Raw genomic sequence first — 22,372 nt, forward strand, 5'->3', positions numbered from 1 at the left:
CTTCACTATTTGAGAAGTTATTATGCCTGCAGTTTCTAACTCCTACTGTACAATCATACATTAATCTAAGAAAATCTTTGCAACTGGGTTCATAGTTTAGTACGGGTTTATTCAACAAATCTGTGGTAAGAACAGCTACCTGAGTACAATTAAGGCAGAGATAACAACAGTTCAGAGGTAAGCCCTCCAGTATACATTGAGAGGGATTTTGTGATAACTCCACTCAGGATTATCTATATATGGTCCCTATAGGGTCTTAAGAGTCATTCTGTCCCAGGATTCTTCCAGACAGCAAAGAATAGGCCCTAGCAGCATCTACAACTCAGAGAATCATCATCCAGAGTTTATTTCAGTCCATGTGCACACAATCACAGCATTCTGGGAGGCCAAGGCGGGAAGATCACTTGAGCCCAGGAATTTGAGTCTAGCCTGGGGAGCAATGGGAGACCCTATCTCTAACCACCCCCCAAAAAAGTTTATTTTACTCATCAATGACTCAGTCTCTGGAAATGAAATCGGTAACAGAATTCTAACAGAAAATTGTTTTATCTTTGATTTTGGTCATTTATCAATCAAAAATCATTTAAAAAAAACAGAAGTAAAATTTGGAACTAACGAGTACTTATTTTAAAGAAAAATAATAGAATCACACATATTTCACTTAAATACAAACTATTCTCTCCTACAGGAAAAAATAATTTTAGGCATCAACTACTCAACATCCTACAGAATGAGGCAGAGACGAATCTGCTGTTGCTTCAAATCGTCCAGTACCACTCTTTACATGACCGTTTCACTTCGCTGAGTGTGTTTTTAGTGTTCAAATATTTTATATTTTCACTCCTGTCAGTTAGCACTGAACTCAAGCCACTCCACACAGTGTTCTGATGAAAAAGAAACCGATTTCAATGATTAGGGAAAAACTGGCTGTTGAACACTGATAAGGTTTGGCTCTATGCCTCACCCAAATCTCATCTTGAATTATAACCCCCTTATGTTTAGTGAGAAACCTGCTGGGAGGTGACTGGCTCCTGGGGGCGGTTTCCACAATGCTGTTCTTGTGATAGTGAAGTAGTTCTCACAAGACCTGATGGCTTTAAAAAATGGCAGGTTCCCCTGCACTCTCTCTGCCACCACCTTGTGAAGAAGGTACCTGCATCCCCTTCACCTTCCACCGTGATTGTCATTTTCCTGAGGTCTCCTCAGCCATGTAGAACTGTGAGTCAATCAAACCTATTTTGTTTATAAACTACTAAGTCTCAGGTAGTATATTCATAGTAGTGTGAAAACAGACTAATACAAACATTGACTGTTTTAAATGTGCTCTCCCAAATGCACTGAAACACCCTATGTATTAATGTATGCTGGCCATGTGTGGTGGCTCACACATGGTAATCCCAGCACTTTGGGAGGCCAAGGCAAGTGGATCACCTGAGGTCAGGAGTTCGAGACCAGCCTGGCCAACTTGGTGAAACCCCCGCTCTACTAAAAATGCAAAAATTAGCCAGGTGTGATGCCAGGTGCCTATAATCTCAGCTATTTGGGAGGCTTGAAACTGCGAGGTAGAAGCTGCAGTGAGCCAAGATCGTGCCATTGCTCTGGGAGACAGAGGAAGAGTCCGTCTCAAACAAAAATAAAAAATATGTTTGTGGCCAAGTAGCTTTTCTAAATTTTGAAACATGGAATTACTGAGTTGATTTTTCCTTTTTCTAAACAAATTTATTTGGATGAAGCAATACTAAGACTGTCTTTGCCAGTACTAAGATCATCTTAGTATTCCCCGAAGTCCTGTGAAGATCAAGAAGGGGCTATCAGAACACAGATCAGAAAGCACCAGTTTCACAGATAACGAAGAGGTGGTCTAAAGGAAGAAAAACTCCAAATAGAAATTTAGTGGATTTCTTGGTTTTGACAAATACACCAGAGTAATATAATTAATGACCCCAGATTCTTTCCGCCTCTGAAATTTGGAAACTGCCACTGACTATGACCACATTTAATATGACCATATTAAATATGGCTGGGCACAATGGCTCACGTCTGTAATTCCAGCAATTTGGGGGGCCTAGATGGGTGGATCGCTTAAGCCCAGGAGTTCGAGACCAGCCTAGCCAACATGACAAACCCTGTCTCTACAAAAAAAAAAAAAATACACACACACACACACACACACACACACACACACACACTAGCTGGATGTGGTGGTGTGCGCCTGTGGTCCCAGCTACTTGGGAGGCTGAGGTGAGAGGATTACCTGAGCCCAGAAGGCAGACGTTGCAGTGAGCTGAGATTGTGCAGTCTAGCCTTATCTATAAAATGAGGGCAACAACAGTAATTAACTCAAATAATTATTTTAAGAATTCATTTAGTTAAAATGTAATAATATATATATGCAATGTGCAAGGCTCTGCTATGCATCAACCAAGCCTTTGCTATAATTACGTCTGACCCTTACTTCATCTTGCTTACCACAAAACATGAGAAACGTTTTTCAACAATTGCTTTAACATTTAACTTCTAGATAGTCAAAGCTCACTAATCAGAAATACTTGTTTTTAAATATTTTCCATTGCTACCATAATCACTTACATATATGATATGCTCTTCCCTAAATACTTTACTTTTTTAAATGCTCCTTTTTTTTTCTTTTTGTTGAGGTGGAGTCTCATTGAATTGTAGTAATCTTAAAAATATTAAATATTATGTATATAAATTATGTATTAAAAAAAAGATTTCCTAAATGATCCCTATTGTCACCATAACACAAAAGACCCCATTAGAAACTGGGATAAGGATAACCAAAGACCATGAGAAGGTTATTTACAATACATATATCTGACAAAAGACATATTAAAAAGTTTTTGAAGAATTTCTATTAACTCAATAATAAAAGACAAACCGCCCAATAACACAATTGGCAAAGACTTGGAACGGGCACTTCACCCACAACAGAATATTCAGATAACCACAGCACAAAATGTGGTCAACAACATTACAAAGTGAAGAAATAAAAGACACCACTGCTCATCCACTAGAATGGCCAGAAGGAAAAGGATGGCCATTTAAGTTTGGAAGGCCGAGGCAGGGGGATCACTTAAGGCCAGGAGTTGGAGGTTACAGTGAGCTGACATCACACAGCTGCACTCTAGCCTGGGTTACAAAGCTTTATCTACAAAAAGAAAAGAAAGAAAAGAGAAGGGAAGGAGGGGAGGGGAGGGGAGGGGAGAGGAGGGGGGGAAGACTGGTAGTATTAAGATATTATATAGTTAAGAGAAAGGAGTATGTGTGTGTAATCGGAAGACATGTAAAGGAATGTCAATGGGGCAGCTTGGTTAATAGTAGCTGAAGATGGCCAAGTATGATGACTCATGCCTGTAATCCCAGTACTTAGGGAGGTCACAGCGGGAGGACAGCTTGGGCCTTGGAGTCCAAAACCAGCCTAAGCAACAGGACAAAACCCCTCTCTACAAAAAACTAGCTCGACGTGGTAGTACACGCCTGTAATCCCAGCTACTTGGGAGACTGTGGTGTGAGTAACACCCGGAGACTGAGGCTGCACTGAGTAGAGATCAGGCCACTGTACCGCAACGTGGGTGACAGAGTGAGACCCTGTCTCAAAAAAAAAAAAAGCCAATGATTAGAAACAGTCCAAATGCCCAGCAGCAAGAGAACAGATTTATCTGCACAGTGGAATACCACAGAGCAATGTTTCTAAATGGCTGCTTCATAAAATTTGTACAAATCTTGCTGACATTTTGTTGAGTGAAAAAAAGAATTCATACAACTACAGGTTCATACAGGAGTTCATAAAGTATGAAAGAAATTAGAAGATAGCCTGGGAAGATTGGTGGAGGGCAGGAGAAGAGGCAGACCAAAAAAGGACATTAGAAATCTTGTCTTACTGAAAATATTCTCCATCAGGATGGTAGTCACAAGTGTGGATACAAACATAAGAAATCATTAAATTGTTAAACAAGTGTGCATTAGACACTTAACTATACATTATATCAGACCTTTAAACAAAATGGAAAAAAAGAGGCTTACCTCAAACATCACCTTATCACTCTCAATAGTCACCTGCCACTCATCCACTATCCTTTCCCAGCCCGTTATAACTTAACTGATCTGTAACTCATGTTTCCAGAGAATCTTTCATAGGTTACTACTAAACAACTTACATTTCATTATTTAAGTTTCTTTAGATCTGTATAAACCCAAAGACTGCAAGTTCTGATTATAGAGGCCTTTTTTTTTTTTGGAGATAGAGTCTCTCTCTGTGTCACCCAGGCTAATTTCTACGATCTCAGGTCACTGCAGCCCCAACCGCCAGAACTCAAGTGATCCGTCCACCTCAGCGTTCTGAGTATCTGAGCCTACAGGTTCATGCCACTACAGCTGGCTAATTTTTGTGTTTTGTTTGTTTGTTTTGTAAAGATCGAGTTTCATCATGCTCCCCAGGCTGGTCTCAAACTCCTGGGCTTAAGCAATCTGCTGTGTCAGCCTCCCAAAGTGCTAGGATTACAGGCGTGAGGCACGGCATCCTGCCTACTCTGCTTTTCTCCTTACCTCATTTCCATAATGCCTAGCACAGTGCTGCATACTTTAGACATTAATGTTTTGTTGATTTAAATAATCCCTGTGATTCATGTATGGAAAAATACCTCACTAAATCATGTCCCTTAACTTTTTTCTTTCAAAGACAATTTCTTTCCCCTCTCCAATAGGAAACGTCTACAGTTTCTAAGAAGAGGATTGGGGGGAAAAATTGTACAGGCTTTCAAATTAACCTGCCTATACATCATCATCACCCAGGAGAATGGCTGCCTTAAAACATATTTACACTTACACACAAACACACACACACACAGGGAAATACAATAAAAATGTAAACTATTAAATGATTCTTTTACTTTAATAAATAATCTCTTTATTGTGCACACACTGAACAAGAAGATAACTAGTACTACTAGTCCATGAGGTAACTAGTACTACTAACTACACATTGGACGGGAAGTTAAGAAAGCAGTTCCTGGTCTCATTTCTAGCAAATGCCACGACCAAGATCTGGAGTATGACTACAGAGAACACTGGGTGTCAAAGTAATCGAACCTGTGCTCCACAAAATTAATTAGGCCATTTACTTATTCACTCATTCATTCCTTTACTGTCTGCTTCATTTTTTCCTCCAAAGACCATTTAAAAAAAAAATCAAGAAAAAAAATCTGAATGGTTAAATCTGAATATGAAAAGACGTTCAACCTAACCCATAATGAAAAAATGCTAATACGAACTGCATTAAGATGTAATTTCTCTGATACCAAGTGGGGAGGAACACTGGAGGCCAGGAGTCCAAGACCAGCCTGGCCAATGTAGTAAAACCCTGTCTCTACTAAAAATACCAAAAAAAATTTAGTTGAGTGCTGTGGCGCCTGTCTATAATCCCAGCTACTCCAGAAGCTGAGGCTTGAAAACTGCTTGAACCGGGGAGGTGGGTGTTGCAGTGAGAGATGCAGTGGGGAGGTGGGTGTTGCAGTGAGAGATGCAGTGGGGATGTGGGTGTTGCAGTGAGAGATGCAGTGGGGAGGTGGGTGTTGCAGTGAGAGAGATGCAGTGGGGAGGTGGGTGTTGCAGTGAGAGAGATGCAGTGGGGAGGTGGGTGTTGCAGTGAGAGATGCAGTGGGGAGGTGGGTGTTGCAGTGAGAGAGATGCAGTGGGGAGGTGGGTGTTGCAGTGAGAGAGATGCAGTGGGGAGGTGGGTGTTGCAGTGAGAGATGCAGTGGGGAGGTGGGTGTTGCAGTGAGAGATGCAGTGGGGAGGTGGGTGTTGCAGTGAGAGATGCAGTGGGGAGGTGGGTGTTGCAGTGAGAGATGCAGTGGGGAGGTGGGTGTTGCAGTGAGAGATGCAGTGGGGAGGTGGGTGTTGCAGTGAGAGATGCAGTGGGGAGGTGGGTGTTGCAGTGAGAGATGCAGTGGGGAGGTGGGTGTTGCAGTGAGAGAGATGCAGTGGGGAGGTGGGTGTTGCAGTGAGAGAGATGCAGTGGGGAGGTGGGTGTTGCGGTGAGAGATGCAGTGGAGGTGGGTGTTGCGGTGAGAGATGCAGTGGGGAGGTGGGTGTTGCGGTGAGAGATGCAGTGGGGAGGTGGGTGTTGCGGTGAGTGAGATGCAGTGGGGAGGTGGGTGTTGCGGTGAGAGATGCAGTGGGGAGGTGGGTGTTGCGGTGAGAGATGCAGTGGGGAGGTGGGTGTTGCAGTGAGTGAGATGCAGTGGGGAGGTGGGTGTTGCAGTGAGAGATGCTGTGGAGAGGTGGGTGTTGCAGTGAGAGAGAGATGCAGTGGGGAGGTGGGTGTTGCAGTGAGAGATGCAGTGGGGAGGTGGGTGTTGCACTGGAGACTGTGCCACTACACTCCAGCCTGGGTGACAGAGCCAAACTCTGTATCACCAAAAAAAAAAAGGTATAATGTCTTAAGTGTGAGATTAGCAAACATCCAAAAGTTTGACAAACCGCTCTCCGCAAGGCACTGGAGAAGGCAGACATTACTGACAATGGCATGAAGTCTAGGGAATAACAATTTGGCAAGAGTTGCCAAAATTACTTTACTTTTTTTTTTTTTTTTTTTGAGACAGAGTCTTGCTCTGTTGCCCAGGCTGGAGTGCAGTGGCACAATCTGGGTTCACCGCAACCTCTGCCTCCCCGGTTCAAGTGATTCTCCTGCCTCAGCCTCCCGAGTAGCTGGGATTGTAGGCATCTGCCACCACACCCAGCTGATTTTTGTATTTTCAGTAGAGATGGGATTTCGCCCATGTTGGTCAGGCTGGTATTGAACTCCTGACCTTGTGATCCGCCCGCCTAGGCCTCCCAAAGTGCTGGGATTACCAGTGTGAGCCAGGCCTCAAAATGACCAATTTTACATCAACCTTTGATCCACCCACTCACATCATTTTAGGGGATTTTTTCCTACATACATAATTATACGTGTACAAAATGACACATACTCAGGATTCATCACGACGGCACTATTTGTAATAGCAAGACAAGAAGCAACCCAAGTGTATTTACAAAGTTTGGTTTAACTGCTAGAACTACACAATGGAAGTGGCCAAAGCTGAAAAATGAGACTACTCACTACGAACTGGTAAAGAGATCCTAGTATAAAGTACATTTAAAAAACAAGGTACAGTCAGGAGGAGGAGGATGAAGACAGGAGAAAGGGCAACCACGCAGCTTCCGCTCTGGTAGAGCAAACACTACGTGGAGACTCACACCATGAACTTCTGCTCCAACAACCACCCCAGGAATGTACCAGGAAACCCGAAAAAATTCACAGATCCTTTCAAAGAAGCACTGCTGAAAATTCTATAAGACAGGTAAAAAACTATGAGTTCCTAAAGTGTGAGAGAGGGAAAACCTGCCTCCAAACACAGATCCCCAGTGGGGAAATCTGAAAATCAAGATCATGGGAGAAGGATTTAACCTTATCTAGAGCTGAAATGGATTTAAGGGAACCATGCAAAATATAAAAGTAGAAGCAGGCCAGGCGCAGTGGCTCACACCTATAATCCCAGCACTTTGGGGGGCTGAGGTGGGTGGATCACCTAAGGTCAGGAGTTCAAGACCAACCTGACCAACATGGAAAAACCCTGCCTCTACTAAAAACATAAAAAATTCACATGCCAGACCGTAGGGAAAGAAAACACACAGGCAGGTGCACACGCGCGCGCACACACACACACACACACACACACACACAATTAGCCAGGGATAGCGGCACATGCCTATAATCCCAGCTACTTGAGAGGTTGAGGCAGAAGAATTGTTAGAACACGGGAAGCGGAGGTTGCAGTGAGCTGAGATCACGCCACTACAGCCTGACTGTCTCAAAAAAAAAAAAAAGAAGTAGAAGCAGCAGTGAAAAGGGCCTTGTAAGCATTCCCAGCCTCTAACCAGAGCCCAGGGAAGCCATCTCTGACTATATCGCACAGGGGTACCAGGGGAAGGCAGCCAGTAGAATTAGGGAAGGGTCACAGGGCAAAAGAAGCTTCCAAATGAGATTAGTAACAATTTCAACCGGACATGGATTTTTCTGAGCAGAACAGGGATGTGAGGAGTGAACAGGAACTGCTGCAGATACCAGCGCAGAGTTGCTGACAGAGTAGGCAGATGGGGTGGGGCGAGGTCTGAGAGCCGTGCTTTCTCACTAGGGAAGCCTGGGGCCAGGTCTGAGCAGGACACTGAAGGAGTGAGAGCAGCCTCACCCACTGCGTGGGAGCACGATGAGGTCTCTCGCAACCAGGTCTCCCATAATCCCCCCTTCTCCTGGTGAACTGTATGACACAGCAGAGGCAGCCAAAGTCCCCTATGGCACATAACCCCACTGGCCTGAGAACCAACCCCCTATCTCACAGTCGCGGCGGCAAGCCCCTCCCAAGGAGAGGCTGACCCCAGTTCCACCTAACCCTGTTCCCACCTGATGGTATTTCTCTACCTGTCCCTTTAGCCAAATATAAAACAAAGCCTACCCATCTCCTGAGAAACCAAAATACTTACCCAGGCCAACTCAGGGCAAGCTTACACCTCCCTATTTATTCTTACTGCAGCTGGTGCTCTCTTCAAAGCATCACTTCCTGCCTGGTTTGGTTTTCAGGCCATTAAAGCAACTCGTGACAGAATAACCCAGGCGAAAACAGCTAACGCCACTGCCTGCGACATCCTGGCCAACCAGAGGTCCTGAGTGTGTCCACGTGACAACTTCACTGCTAGCATAACCAGCATTCAAGAAAGCCAGCACACTAAACGTATCTACAACCGAAGACTACCCAGGAGTCCACTTCACTCCCCTGCCACCTCCCCCAGAGCAGGTGCTGGTATCCACAGCTCAGAGACCTGAAAATGGATCACATCACAGGCTCCTTGCAGGCATTCCCCAGCACCATCCCAGAGCCTCGTAGCCCTGCTGCTGGATGGCCAAACCCAGGATAGCAGTAACAATCACGGCAGTCGAGCTCTCAGGAAGTCCCATCCCTAGAGGAAGTGGGAGAGCACCATATCCAGGGATCACCCCGTGGGACAAAAGAATCTGAACAGCAGGCCTTGAGATCCAGTCTTTTCCACTGAAACAGTCGAAACAAATGAGAAGAAACCAGAAAACTAATTCTGATAATGTGACAAAACAGGGTTCTATAACCCCAGCAATGTATTCAAACCAAGAAGAAATGTCTGAATTTCCAGATAAAGAATTCAGAAGGCTGATTATTAAGCTACTCAAGGTGATATCAGAGAAAGCTGAAAACCAAATCAAAGACATTAAAACAACAATACAGGATGCGGATGAAAAAATTCTCCAGACAGAAAGATATCACAAAAAAAGGTCACAACTTCTGGAAATAAAATACACTCTTAGAGAAACAGAAACTGCACTGGAAGCCAGGCGCAATGGCTCATGCCTGTAATCCCAGCACTTTGGGAGGCTGAGGTGGGCGGATCACCTGAGATTGGGAGTTCAAGACCAGTCTGGCCACCATGGTGAAAGCCCGTGTCTACTGAAAATACAAAAATAGCCAGGCATGGTGGTACACGCCTGTAATTCCAGCTACTCAGGAGGCAGAAGCATGAGGATCACTTGAACCCAGGATGTGGAGGTTGGAGGTTGGAGGCTGCAGTGAGTCAAGATCAAGCCACTGCACTCCAGACTGGACAACAGAGCAAGATTCTGCCTCAAAAAAACAAAGAAAGAGACAACAATCACAATTTCTGAAAATAAAAGACACAGAGAAACAGAAAAGGCACTGGAAGTTGGGCACAGTGGCTCATGCCTGTAATCCCAACACTTCTGGAGGCAGAGGTGGGTGGATCATCTGAGGTCAGAAGTTCAAGACCAGCCTGGCCAACATGATGAAACCCTGTCTCTACTAAAAAACACAAAAATTAGCCAGGTGTGGTGGCAGGCGCCTGTAATCCAGCTACTTGGGAGAGTGAGGCAGGGAGAACTGCTTGAATCCAAGAGGTAGGAGGTTGTAATGAGCCAAGATTGTGCCACTGCACTCCAGCCCAGGCAACAGAGCAAGACTCCATGTCTTGCTCCTTACTGCAAGGAGCAAAAAAAACCTCCTTACTGCACTCCATCTCAAAAGAATAAAGAAAGAAAGAAAGAACCTCCTTAAAGCATAAATCTTACAGGACCTATAAAATAACTCAATGAAGATAAAAAATAAATAAAATGAAACAGGTATTAAGGCAACAACAAGCATGATGAATACAACAGTACTTCATAACTAGATACTACCGCCAAATGTAAATAGCCTAAAGGCTACACTTAAAATACACTGAACGGGAGAGTGGAGAAAATTCCACCAACTAAGTATCTGCAGGAGCAGATACTCCTGCACCAACTAAGTCTTCAGGAGACTCAACCTAACACACAGGACTCAGATAAACTTAAGGGGTGGAAAAAGATACTCCACACAAACGGAAACCAAAAGCAAGCAGGCATAACTATTATTATATCAGACAATAGTTACAAAAACACGGCTGGGCGCGGTGGCTCACGCCTGTAATCCCAGCACTTTGGGAGGCTGAGGCGGGCAGATCATGAGGTCAAGATATCAAGACCATCCTGGACAACATGGTGAAACCCTATCTCTGCTTTAAAAAAAAAAAAAAAAAATTAGGTGTGGTGGTGCGTGCCTTTAGTCCCAGCTACTTGGAAGACTGAACCCAGGAGACGGAGACTGCAGTGAGCCAAGCTCGTGCCACTGCACTCCAGCCTGGCGCCTGGTGACAGGGCAAGACTGTCTCAAAAACAAGAACAAAAAAAGAGGGACATTAACGATAAAAGTATTAGCCCAACAGGAGAATCTAACAATCCTAAAGTACCTAATACTGGAGCTCCCAAATGTATAAAACAACTAGGACTTGATGTAAGAAACAGGCTACACAGCAACACAATAATAGCTGAGACTTCAATGCTCCACTGACAGCATTAGACAGCTCATCAAGACAAAAGGTCGACAAAGAAAATGGATTTAAACTATATCCTGTAACAACAGGACTTAAAGGTATTTACAGAACATTCTCCCCAACAACTATAGAATATAGCTTTTTTATTTGAGACCTGTCACCCAGGCTAAAGTGCAGTGGCACAATCGTAGATCACTGCAACCTCTGCCTCTCAAGCTCAGGCAGTCCACCCGCCTCAGCCTCCCAAGTAACTAGGACTATACAAGTGTGCGCCACAATGCTCGGCTCATTTTTTAATTTTTTGTAAAGACAAAGTTTCACCATGTTGCCCAGGATGGTCTCGAACTCCTGAACTAAAGCGATCCACCCGCCTCAGCTTCCCAAAGTGCTGGGATTACTTATAGGCAAGAGCCTCCATGCCTGGCCAGGATATACATTCTTTTTATCAGGATATGGATAGACCAAGAGAGACCATTACGATAGGTCACAAAACAAGTTGAATAAATTTTTTAAAATCTAAATTATATCAAGTATCCTATTAGACCACAGTGGAATGAAACTGAAAACTAACTCCAAAAGGAACCCTCGAAACTATACAAACAGGGAAATTAAATGATCTACTTTTGAATGAACCTTGAGTCAACAATGAAATCAAAATGGAAATTTTAAAATGCCTTGAACAGCCAGGCACGTTGGCTCAAGCCTGCAATCCCAGCACTTTGGGAGGCCGAGGCGGGTGGATCACGAGGTCAAGAGATCGAGACCATCCTGGTCAACATGGTGAAACCCCGTCTCTACTAAAAATACAAAAAATTAGCTGAGCATGGTGGCTTGTGCCTGTAATCCCAGCTACTCAGGAGGCTGAGGCAGGAGAATTGCCTGAACCTGGGAGGCGGAGGTTGCGGTGAGCCGAGATCGCACCATTGCACTCCAGCCTGGGTAACGAGAGTGAAACTCCGTCTCAAAAAAAAAAAAAAATCAGGAAATGACATAACAAAAAAATAAATCTACAGACCAATATCCCTGACAACACAGATGCAAAAATCCTCAACAAAATATTAGCTAGGCGAATCCAACATCATATGAAAATGATAATCCACCATGACCAAGTGGGTTTCATACCACGGATGCAGGGATGGTTTAACATACACAAGTCGGTAAATGTGATGCCGCACATAAAAGGAATTTTAAAATGTGAAAAAACATATGATTTCAATATAGAAGCAGAAAAAGCATATAACAAAAAAATCCAGCATCCCTCTATGATTAAAGAACATACCTTATCGTAATAAAAGCCATCTATGACAAACCCACAGCCAATAATCTACTGAATGGGGAAAAGTTGAAAGCATTCCCCCTGAGAACTGGAACAAGAGAAGGATGTACACTTTTACCACTTCCATTCAACATCAAGTACTGGAAGCCCCAGCCACAGCAACCAGAGAAAAGAAACAAAGGACATCCAAATGGGTAAAGACGAAATCCAACTGTCGCTATTCACTAATGATATGATCATGTAGCTAGAAAACCCTAAAGACTCATCCAAAAAGCTTGTAATCTGATAAATACAGTAAACTTTCAGGACACAAAATCAATAGCAATTCTCTACAGCAACAATGACGAACTTGAGAAACAAATCAAGAACTTAACCCCTTTTACAACAGCTACAAAAAAAGAAAATATTTAGGAATCTACCTAACCAAGGAGGTGAAAGAGTCTACAAGGAAAACTACCAAACACTGCTGAAGGGAATACTGACAACAGCAACAAATGAAAACACATCCCACGAGAATGGATGGGCAGAGTACTGTGAAAACTACCACCCTGCCAAAAGCAGTCTACAGATTCCATGCAATTCCCATCAAAGTACCATCATCAGTCTTCACAGAACTAAAAACACACACTCCTAAAATTCATATGGAACCAAAAGACAGCCTACAAAGCCAAAGCGAGACGAAGCAAAAGGAACAAATCCAGAGGCATCACTTTGTCTGACTTTGGATACTACAAGGTTATAGTTACCAAAACGGCATGGTCCCAGAATGAAAGACACACACACCAATATAACAGATATCCCAGAAACAAAGACAAATATGCGGCCGGGCACCCTGACTCATGCCAGCAATCTCAGCATTTTGGGAGACCAAGGTGGGCAGATCACTTCAGGTCAGGAGTTCAGCACCAGCTTGACCAAGAGAATGAAACCCTGTCTCTACTAAAAATACAAAAATTAACCAAGCATGGTGGCAGGTGCCTTTAATTCCAGCTACTCAGGAGGCTGAGGCGGGAGAATCACTGGAGCTTGGGAGGCAGAGGTTGTAGTGAGCCAAGATCATGCCACTGCACTCCAGCCTAGGTGACACAGCGAGAGTCAGTCTCAAAATAATAATAATAATAAAAACATAAAGTGGAGAAAGAACACTCTTTGCAACAAATGTTGCTGGGATAACTGCCAAGCCATATGCAGAAGAATGTAACTGGGTCCTCATTTCTCACCTTATACAAAAATCAACTCAAGATGGATCAAATACTTAAATCTAAGACCTGAAACCATGAAAATTCTGGAAGATAACATTGGAAAAACTCTTCCAGACATTGGCTTAGGCAAAGAGTTTATGACCAAAAACCCAAAAGCAAATGTAATAAGAACAAAAATAAACAGATTGACTCTAATTAAACTAAAAAGCTTCTGCACATAAAAAGAAATAACCAGCAGAATAAACAGACAACCCAGCACTTGGGAAAAAATGTTTGCAAACTATGCATCCAAAATCTACAAGGAACTCAAACAAATCATCAAGGAAACAGTAATGATAATCCCATCGAAAAGCGGGCAAATGACATGAACAAACATTTCTCAAAAGAACATATACAACACATTAACCCCTTATTTCTGCAAGAATGGCCACAGTTTTAAAAGGGAAAAAAACAACAGATGTCGCCATGGATGTGGTGAAAAGGGAACACTTTTACACTGCTGGTGCGAACAGAAGCTAACACAACCACTGTAGAAAACAGTACAGAGATTTCTTAAAGAGCTAAAAGTTGAACTATAACATGGTCCAGCAATCCCACTATGGGTATCTATCCAGAGGACAAAAAGTCATTATATGAAAAAGACACTTGTTCACACGTTTATAGCAGCACAATTTGCAACCACAAAAATGGTATGGGCCTAAATGCCCTTCAATCAATGAGTGTATAGAGAAAATGTGGCATGTATACACGATGGAGTACTACTCAAGCTCTAAAAAGGAACAAAATATTGCTTTCGCAGAAACCCGGATGGAGGTGGAAACCATTATTCTAAGTGAAGTAACTCAGGAATGGAAAAGCAAATATTGTGTGTTCTCACTTATAATTAGGAGCTACGCTATGAGTAGGCATAAGAATTATATACTAGACTCTGCGGACTAGGAGGGAAAAGTGGGCAGTACGTATAAAAGAGTACACACAGGGTATAGTGTACACGTTCAGGTGACAGGTGCACCAAAACCTCTGAAATCACCACTACAGAACTTAACTAATGTAACCAAAAACCACCTGCTCCTCAAAAACTATTCAAATTAGAACCCAGCGCAGTGGCTCATGCCTGTCATCCCATCACTTTGGGAGGCCAATGTAGGAGGATCATAAGGTCAGGAGTTCAAGACCAGCCTGGCCAAGAAGGTGAAACCCCATCTCTACTAAAAATACAAAAATTAGCAGGGCGTGGTGGCGCGCGCCTGTAACCCCAGCTTCTCGGGAGGCTGAGGCAGGAGATACAGCTTTAACCCAGGGGGCCAAGGTTGCAGTGAGCCGACATCACGCCACTGCACTCCAGCCTGGGAGATAGAGTAAGACTCCATCTCGGGAAGAAAAAAAAAAAACTATTCAAATTAAAACAAAAAAGCAAGGTACACATATACAGTATAATATTTCAAGAATGTAAGAAACTTGGTATATTGAAAAACAACTAAACTGTGTAATTAAAGCTTCTCTAAAATTAAATTTGTTTTTTTAAAGCAATATACAGACAGTATTCAATTTGCTAGACTTTGTGCAAGGAAGAAAGGAAAATGAGACTACATATTTATCTGCTTGTGCTTGCATAAGAAAATACTAGAAAACCTCACAAGCAACAAGTAATAATAATTATATATTGGAAAGGAAGGGGGAACAGGAACAAGAGAGAGAGAAAGAATTCTTACTGTAAACTTTTGTTATAACATCTTCACCTGTTGATTGCATTTTCCAAAAAAATTGTTGTTAAAAGCAACTGCACTAGAATGACCTCACTCCCTGTGAAATCCAAGGGAAGCTGCTAGCGCAGTATTCATTCAAATGAATGTTGTCTTATCAACTATTAAACTCCTTTATACAGAAACTTTTAATCTCTACAGCATATGCTGCTTTCCATAAATAGAAACCAAAATATTTAATTTTTCATAAAGATAAACGGAAAAGATTTTTCCAGAAACTTGCTCTTTATAAAGATTTCCAAGAATACATGCAATTTGACAAAAGTGATTTACAACTAAGCTCAGGGGTGTGACCTCAAAACCCAGGGAAAGGAATCAAATCCCTGATGTCCTATACTTTACTTGTTTTACATACAGTCAATGTCGTTTGCTAATGAAAATACTGAAACCCCTCACTGTAAGCAATCCTCATCAGACCACAAGGTTGTTGTTTTTTTTTGTTTTTGAGACGGAGTTTTGCTCTCGTTACCCAGGCTGGAGTGCAATGGGGCGATCTCGGCTCACTGCAACCTCCGCCTCCTGGGTTTGCCTCAGCCTCCCGAGTAGCTGGGATTACAGGCACGCGCCACCGTGCCCAAAATAATTTTTTGTATTTTTAGTAGAGACGGGGTTTCACCACGTTGACCAGGATGGTCTCATCTCTTGACCTCGTGATCCACCTGTCTCGGCCTCCCAAAGTGCTGGGATTACAGGCGTGAGCCACCGCACCCAGCCAGACCACAAGGTATTATCAACAAAAACCAACGTGGCTTCCTACCCACTAGCTATTTTCAAGACCCTAACCCAACAGCAACATTTCTCCTATACTTCAAATAGAAAAAACTGGATCAAATGATCTTTATCTCCGTCTACTTTTGAAATTCGATGCATGTATAGGAATGTTAAAACTAACAGCTGTTTTTAAAAAAAAAAAAATGTGGAGGAGCAAAAATATGCCTATTAGGAAACATGTCGGTTTAAGTTGACTTTTTTTTTTTTTTTTGAGATGGAGTCTCACTCTATCCCCCAGACTGGAGTGCAGTGGTGCGATCTCAGCTCACTGTAACCTCCACCTCCTGGGTTCAGGTGATTCTCCTGCCTCAGCCTTCCCAGTAGCGGGGACTAGAGGCACATGCCACCATACCTGGGTAACTTTTTGTATTTTTAGTAGAGACAGATTTCACCACGTTAGCCAAGATGGTTTAGATCCCCTGACCTCATGATTGCCCACCTGGGCTTCCCAAGGTGCTGGGATTACAGGCATGAGCCACTGCACCCAGCTTAAACTAACATTTGAAAGAAAAAAACAGCCAGTGCCTGTAATCCCAGCACTTTAGGAGGTCAAAGCAAAAGAATCATCTGCAGTCAGGAGTTCGAGACCAGCCTGCCCAAAATGGTGAAACCCCATCTCTACTAAAAGTACAAAAATTAGCCAGCTATGGTAGCACACACCTGTAGTCCCAACTATGAGGGAGGCTGAGGCAGGAAAATTGCTTGAACCAGGAGGTGGAGGTTGCAGGGAGCCAGAATGGCAGCACTGCACTCTAGTCAGGGCAACAGAGTGAGACTCCATCTCAAAAATAAATAAATAAATGAATCAATCAATCAATTAAAGGAAAAACTTACATACATACATCCTTACCTTGAAAGGTTTGTCTCCACTGTGTGTCAGCATATGCCTTTGTAACCAGCTTTGACTGGTTGACGGAGTATTATATACTTTACAACCTTTCCATAAGCAAACAAATACCTGTTAAGAAAAACAAAGCGATATTAATCTCATGACTTTTCTCAAGAAGAGTTTGATTCCTCATACACTCAAATTAACATGTTACAAGCCTTCAACTAACAAGAGCTACTGAATGTATGACCCAATCAAAATGCTTTTTGATAAACTGTCCAAACATCCTAGTATGAGACTTCCTTAATACCGCTGCCCACGCCTTCATAAGGAATTACCACAATGATCACAGAATACCATTCAGAAGGAAATGTATATAATATTAGCAATATATCCCTAGGAACTGGGACCATGAGCCAATATTTACATTTCTGTATTTATTGTACAAAAGAACATTAATTTTAAATGCAGGAAAATATCAAGGCGTAAAAAAAATTAATGAAATCAATAAACGGTAATTAGAAGATACTATTTTCGACTTCAAAGAATGACTGAGAATTATCGAAGTACAATTTTTTACCGGCTATGTCTGGTCTCACATGCATACTAACAATATTTGTTCCTACACTGTTCTCATCACGAAAAATTATTTTTATCTAGATTATGACACAGAGACATAATCAAGACCCTGCCTCAAACAGAAATTTTGTTATGGAACAAACTGAATACAAAATATTAAATTTAAATAAAAGCAACAGAAATAAGCTACCCTACAGTCGCGATAGATCCACAGTCTAGGTTCAGGGTACTAAGTATAAGTAGGTTTGGAAAGCACCGAGACCAACAATGCACTTTATCATCTGCCTACCAGTGACATGTCAATTTCCTAACTCACGCTATTTCCATCACACCGAACGATGAAAACCGATTCCCAACATCACAAACAGAAGGGTCTACCACAATCATCATCTTGAAGGAACCGTTTAAAGGCTCTGTTCTTTTCTAAGGTAAGAGCAATCAGAGTCAAGACTGTAATATACTACATACATATAGAACACAAGAAAGATACACCAGGAACTGAAGAACCTTTCTTCAGCCAGTCTAAAATTTTTTAAAAGACTAGAAAAACTGAGTCTATAAACAAATAATTGAGGTCAGTTTTTACTCAAAAACCATACCACCTTATGTCAAATGGGTAATAAGGCGATACCACCACTGCCATTTGACTGACTCTACGACAGATGCGCTAGTATTAGATAAAGTCATAAACTTCCTCCTTCATACTCAAAATTCCCAACCCTAGAACATGTTTATAAACTAATGCTCAAGGTTCTCAGAGATAAAAATAACTTTTAAAAATAAATCTAACAGCAGAAAAGAAATACAAAGCAATACTTATATGCACCCAATGCAGTGGCTCACACTGGTAATTCCATCACTTTGGGAAGCCAAGGTGGGTGGATGGTTTGAGCCAGGAGTTTGAGACCAGCCTGGATGACACACCAAAATCCTGCCTGGTTTTTGTTACAAAAGTAACAAATAAAAATTGGCTAGGCATAATTGCAAACACACCCACAGTCCCAGCTATTGAGTGGGGAATGAGGCAGTATGACTGCTTGAGCCGAAGAGATGGAGGCCACAGTGAGCCAAGATGGCACTATTGCACTCCAGCATAGGTGACAAGAGACCTTTTCTCAAAAAAAAAACAATTAATTCAGTATTGTTTGATAATCACAACACAGATAATGCTATCAATTTTTGAAATCAAGACTACTAGACTCACCAGGCACAGTGGCTCACACCTCTAACCCCAGTACTTTGGAAGGCCAAGGCAGGACTGTTTGAGCCCAGGACATGCCATAACCCTATCTATACAAAAATATGCAAAAATTAGCCAGGCATGGTGGTGTCCACCTGTGGTCCCTGCTCCCGCCAGAGGGGGCAAGGCTGCAGTGAGGTGTCATCACACCACTGCACTTCTAGCCTGGGCTCTGAAAGACAGATCCCGTCTCAAAAAACAAAAAAAAAAAAAAAAAACAACTACTACTACTCGGCTCAAAGTCCTATTTTTCAATCCAAGTAATAAAGAAGAATCAAGGGTTGGTTTAAAATTTTCTCACGTATCATACTATTAGTTTGAGGCACAAGTAATCACCATTTTTGCCACTACTTTTAATGCACTAACCTAACAGGTAAACAGAAATGCCTTAAAGCATTTCGGAACAATAGCAACATGACTCCTCTAACAACTTTTGTGACGGAAGAATTCTCCTTCATGTTAGAAAGATTCTTAAATGACCCCTACTCTGAATTACTCCTAAAGAATATACAGGCTTCAGTTGCTTTGAAATAAGCACTGCCTCTCCGTAACAGTACTCAACCACTAAATTTGGCAGAAGTAACAGTATCTGGCTTCTAAATTTGTTTTCTCTATGAGCAAATATGTAATAATGGCAGATCCTGAAATTATACGGGAGTAATTCAATTACTCCCACTACTTAATCAGTGAGAATGCACGGTCTACATGGAATAATGTCTAGTAACACAATTAAGGCAACACCTTCAGATTCAAAGAAAAACCAAAATCTTCAGCTTGGTAAATTTTATAGCAAATGAAGTAGGCATACAAGATCGAGGTTAACTGTGTTTAGCGATACTGGGGTGAGACGTTTAGAAAGATGCACAAAAGGCTGGGCACAGTGGCTCACACCTGTAATCCCAACACTTTGGGAAGCCGAGGTCGGGGGATCATTTGAGGTCAGGAGTTCAAGACTGGCTTGCCCAACATGGTGAAATCCCGTCTCCACTAAAAATACAAAATTAGCCAAGCAGGTTGGTACATGCCTGTAATGCCAGCTACTCGGGAGGCTGAGGAAGGAAAATCACTTAAACCCTGGAGACAGAGGCTGCATTGAGCTGAGATTGCACCACTGCACTCCAGACTGGGGGACAAAAGCAAGAGTTCGTTAAAAAAAAAAAAAAGAAGAAAACACGCAAAGCTGTTCAAGGCTCTATTTCCTTTCCTAACCTGCATTAGGAAGACTTTTGATAAAAATACTCCCAAATCTGACAAAAGGGTCTTCTTCAAACCTGAGACTTTTTAGATGTATAATATGTGAAAAACATTTTTATACTATTTTTAGAAACTCTCCCACTGTTAAAATTGACCCTGAAAAACCAAATACCATAGGATTCTAATTATATCCAAATTTGGAAGGATTGTGTTCAAGAATATAATTTGCCATGGTTCTTCTATTTTAAAATAAATTAAGGTCTGGCTATTTTAACAGAATAAGACACAGGGATCCAAGGTCCAGTCTCTCATGACACAGCAAGTTACGCTGCACTGGCACAGTGACTTGTGCCTAGAATCCCAGCTACTCGGGAGGCTGAGACAAGATGATGGCTAGAAGACAAGAGTTTCAGACCAGTATAGGCAGCAGAGCAAGATCCCAACTCTAAAAGTTTTTAAATTAGCCAGACGTGGTGATGCATGCCTATAGTCCCAGTACTATAATGAGATAGGAGGACTCCTAGGCTGGGTGCAGCGGCTCATGCCTGTAATACCAGTACTCTAAGAGGCTGAGGTGAGCGGATCACTTGAGGTCAGGAGCTCACGACCAGCCTGCCCAACAAAACCCCACCTCTACTAAAAATACAAACTTAGTCAGATGTGGTGACACACGCCTGTAATCCCAGCTACTTGGAAGGCCAAGGGAGAAGGATCGCTTGAACCTGGGAGGTGGAGGTTACAGTGAGCCGAGATCATACCACTATATACACTCCAGCCTGGGTGACAGAACAAGACTCCATCTCAAAAAACATACATACTTTTATGGACTGCCAAAGAAATCTTCAGGCTTTCAAGGGCCTTACATGTAAGGTGCAGATGTCCAAAATTTCAGTGTTACAGGGAGGTTTGGGCTTTCTATTGAGAACTCTAGAAAGTACTGAGTTTCTGTCAGAATAGGTTTTACCTTCAGGAATCTTCTCTGAAATGTCCAAAATGAATAAGGATGGTATAAACCTGGGAGCCAAGGGTTGTCTGAGTCTCCTTCACTTTGCTCAATATTCTTAAACCAGTGTATTCTTGTACCAGTGTATGTACCTGAATGTATTTGAATGGCCTATACTTAAAATGGCTTGTATAATACAGATAAATGCATAAACACCTGTGCACCTAAAGTGCCCAAATCCATAAAATCTTTCTGTAAATAAAAAATCCACTGCAAAATATGCAATGTTAACCTGTCAGATTAAGTATGCACAAGAAAATTCAGTTACTACCAGTAAATTAAAATCAGCCAAATATATTCTAAACGCAGAGCAAGTTAACAGTATAATCTACACACCAAAATAAAGGCCTAATTATACCGAGTAACTGATCTTGTTTTCAGTAAAATGACAGGAAAAGAAAAGAGAGACAGCATCTAAAGTCAGGAAGAGCAGCTGAGAGTGATGGTACATTCCTGGAATCCCACCAACTCAAGAAGCTGAGGCGGGAGCACTACTTGAGCCTAGGAGTTGAAGACCAGCTTGGACAACACAGTAAGACTCTGTCTCATTTAAAAAAAGAAAAAAAGAAACACAAAAGTCAGGCAGAGGAGTTGGACGGATGATTCCATGGTACCATCAAGACCATTTTTTTTTAAGACAGCATTTTGCTCTGTCATCCAGGCTGGAATGCAGTGGCACAATCACAGCTCACTGCAACCTTGACCTCCTGAGTGCTACAGTTAACTGGACTCATTCAAGTCTTCCAATAGTACCCTATCATATTCCTCCCTTGCCCAAAATCTCCACCCTTTGCCCTCAACAAAAAACACACCAAAGAATATATGCAAAAGTAAACCTGAAATGACCACAGAAAATAAATCGTTTATCAAGAAACCTAAACAGCTTTCTTTCCAGAAATTGTATTTATGTGAGAAATAGCCAAGAAAGAAAATACACTAACATATTTTACATTGAGCCTCTAAAGTCCTACAAGTTCCCCACCTTCCAAGACTTAGGTGTATATTAAGAGGACTCTGGGATTTGAAATTTGATTAGTAAGGTAACTCAGAGTCTAACCTTCAGAAACCAGTAACACATAGAAGCATGGGCCTAGGCTGGGCATGGTGGCTCACGCCCATAATACCAGCACTTTGAGAGGCCGAGGCAGGCGGATCAACTGAGGTCAGGGGTTCAAAACCAGACTTGACAACATGGTGAAACCCCATCTCTACAAAAAATACAACACAAAAATTAGCCAGGCATGGTGGTACATGCCTGTAGTCCCAGCTATTTAGGAGGCTGATACAGTAGAATTACTTGAACCTGGGAGGTGGAGGCTGCAGTGAGCTGAGCTTCCATCACTGCACTCCAGCCTGGGCAACAGTAAGACTGTCTCAAAAAATAAAAAAGTATGAACCAAATAACACAAAAAATTCTATCATATTTAACACTAAGAGATTCTCTTTTTGCCTGTCTTGTTTTTATTTTTGAAATTGTAGAAAGCACTCTCATGATTTCTTTTTTAAAAAGGTATACTCATCTGGGCATGCTGGCTCACGCCTGCAATCCTAGTACTTTGAGA

The 22,372-nt window shown here is 42.2% G+C and overlaps 1 protein-coding gene across 5 annotated transcripts in view; it reads right to left on the reverse strand.

The window, feature by feature from the left end:
* AEBP2 (AE binding protein 2) overlaps window positions 1-22,372 on the reverse strand; it is a 115,144-nt gene that overhangs the window by 69,144 nt on the left and 23,628 nt on the right. For all 5 annotated transcript variants that reach the window (XR_008473585.2, XM_035255194.3, XM_035255195.3 and 2 more), the window contains exon 3: window positions 16,816-16,923. Coding sequence is in view for 4 of the 5 variants with exons in the window: in XM_035255194.3 (XP_035111085.2) it covers window positions 16,816-16,923 (108 nt within the window). In the remaining variant the exon portion in view is untranslated. The remainder of the gene's footprint in view (window positions 1-16,815; window positions 16,924-22,372) is intronic.

This window comes from Callithrix jacchus, chromosome 9 (assembly GCF_049354715.1).
Source record: "Callithrix jacchus isolate 240 chromosome 9, calJac240_pri, whole genome shotgun sequence".
Classification (NCBI taxonomy): domain Eukaryota; kingdom Metazoa; phylum Chordata; class Mammalia; order Primates; family Cebidae; genus Callithrix; species Callithrix jacchus.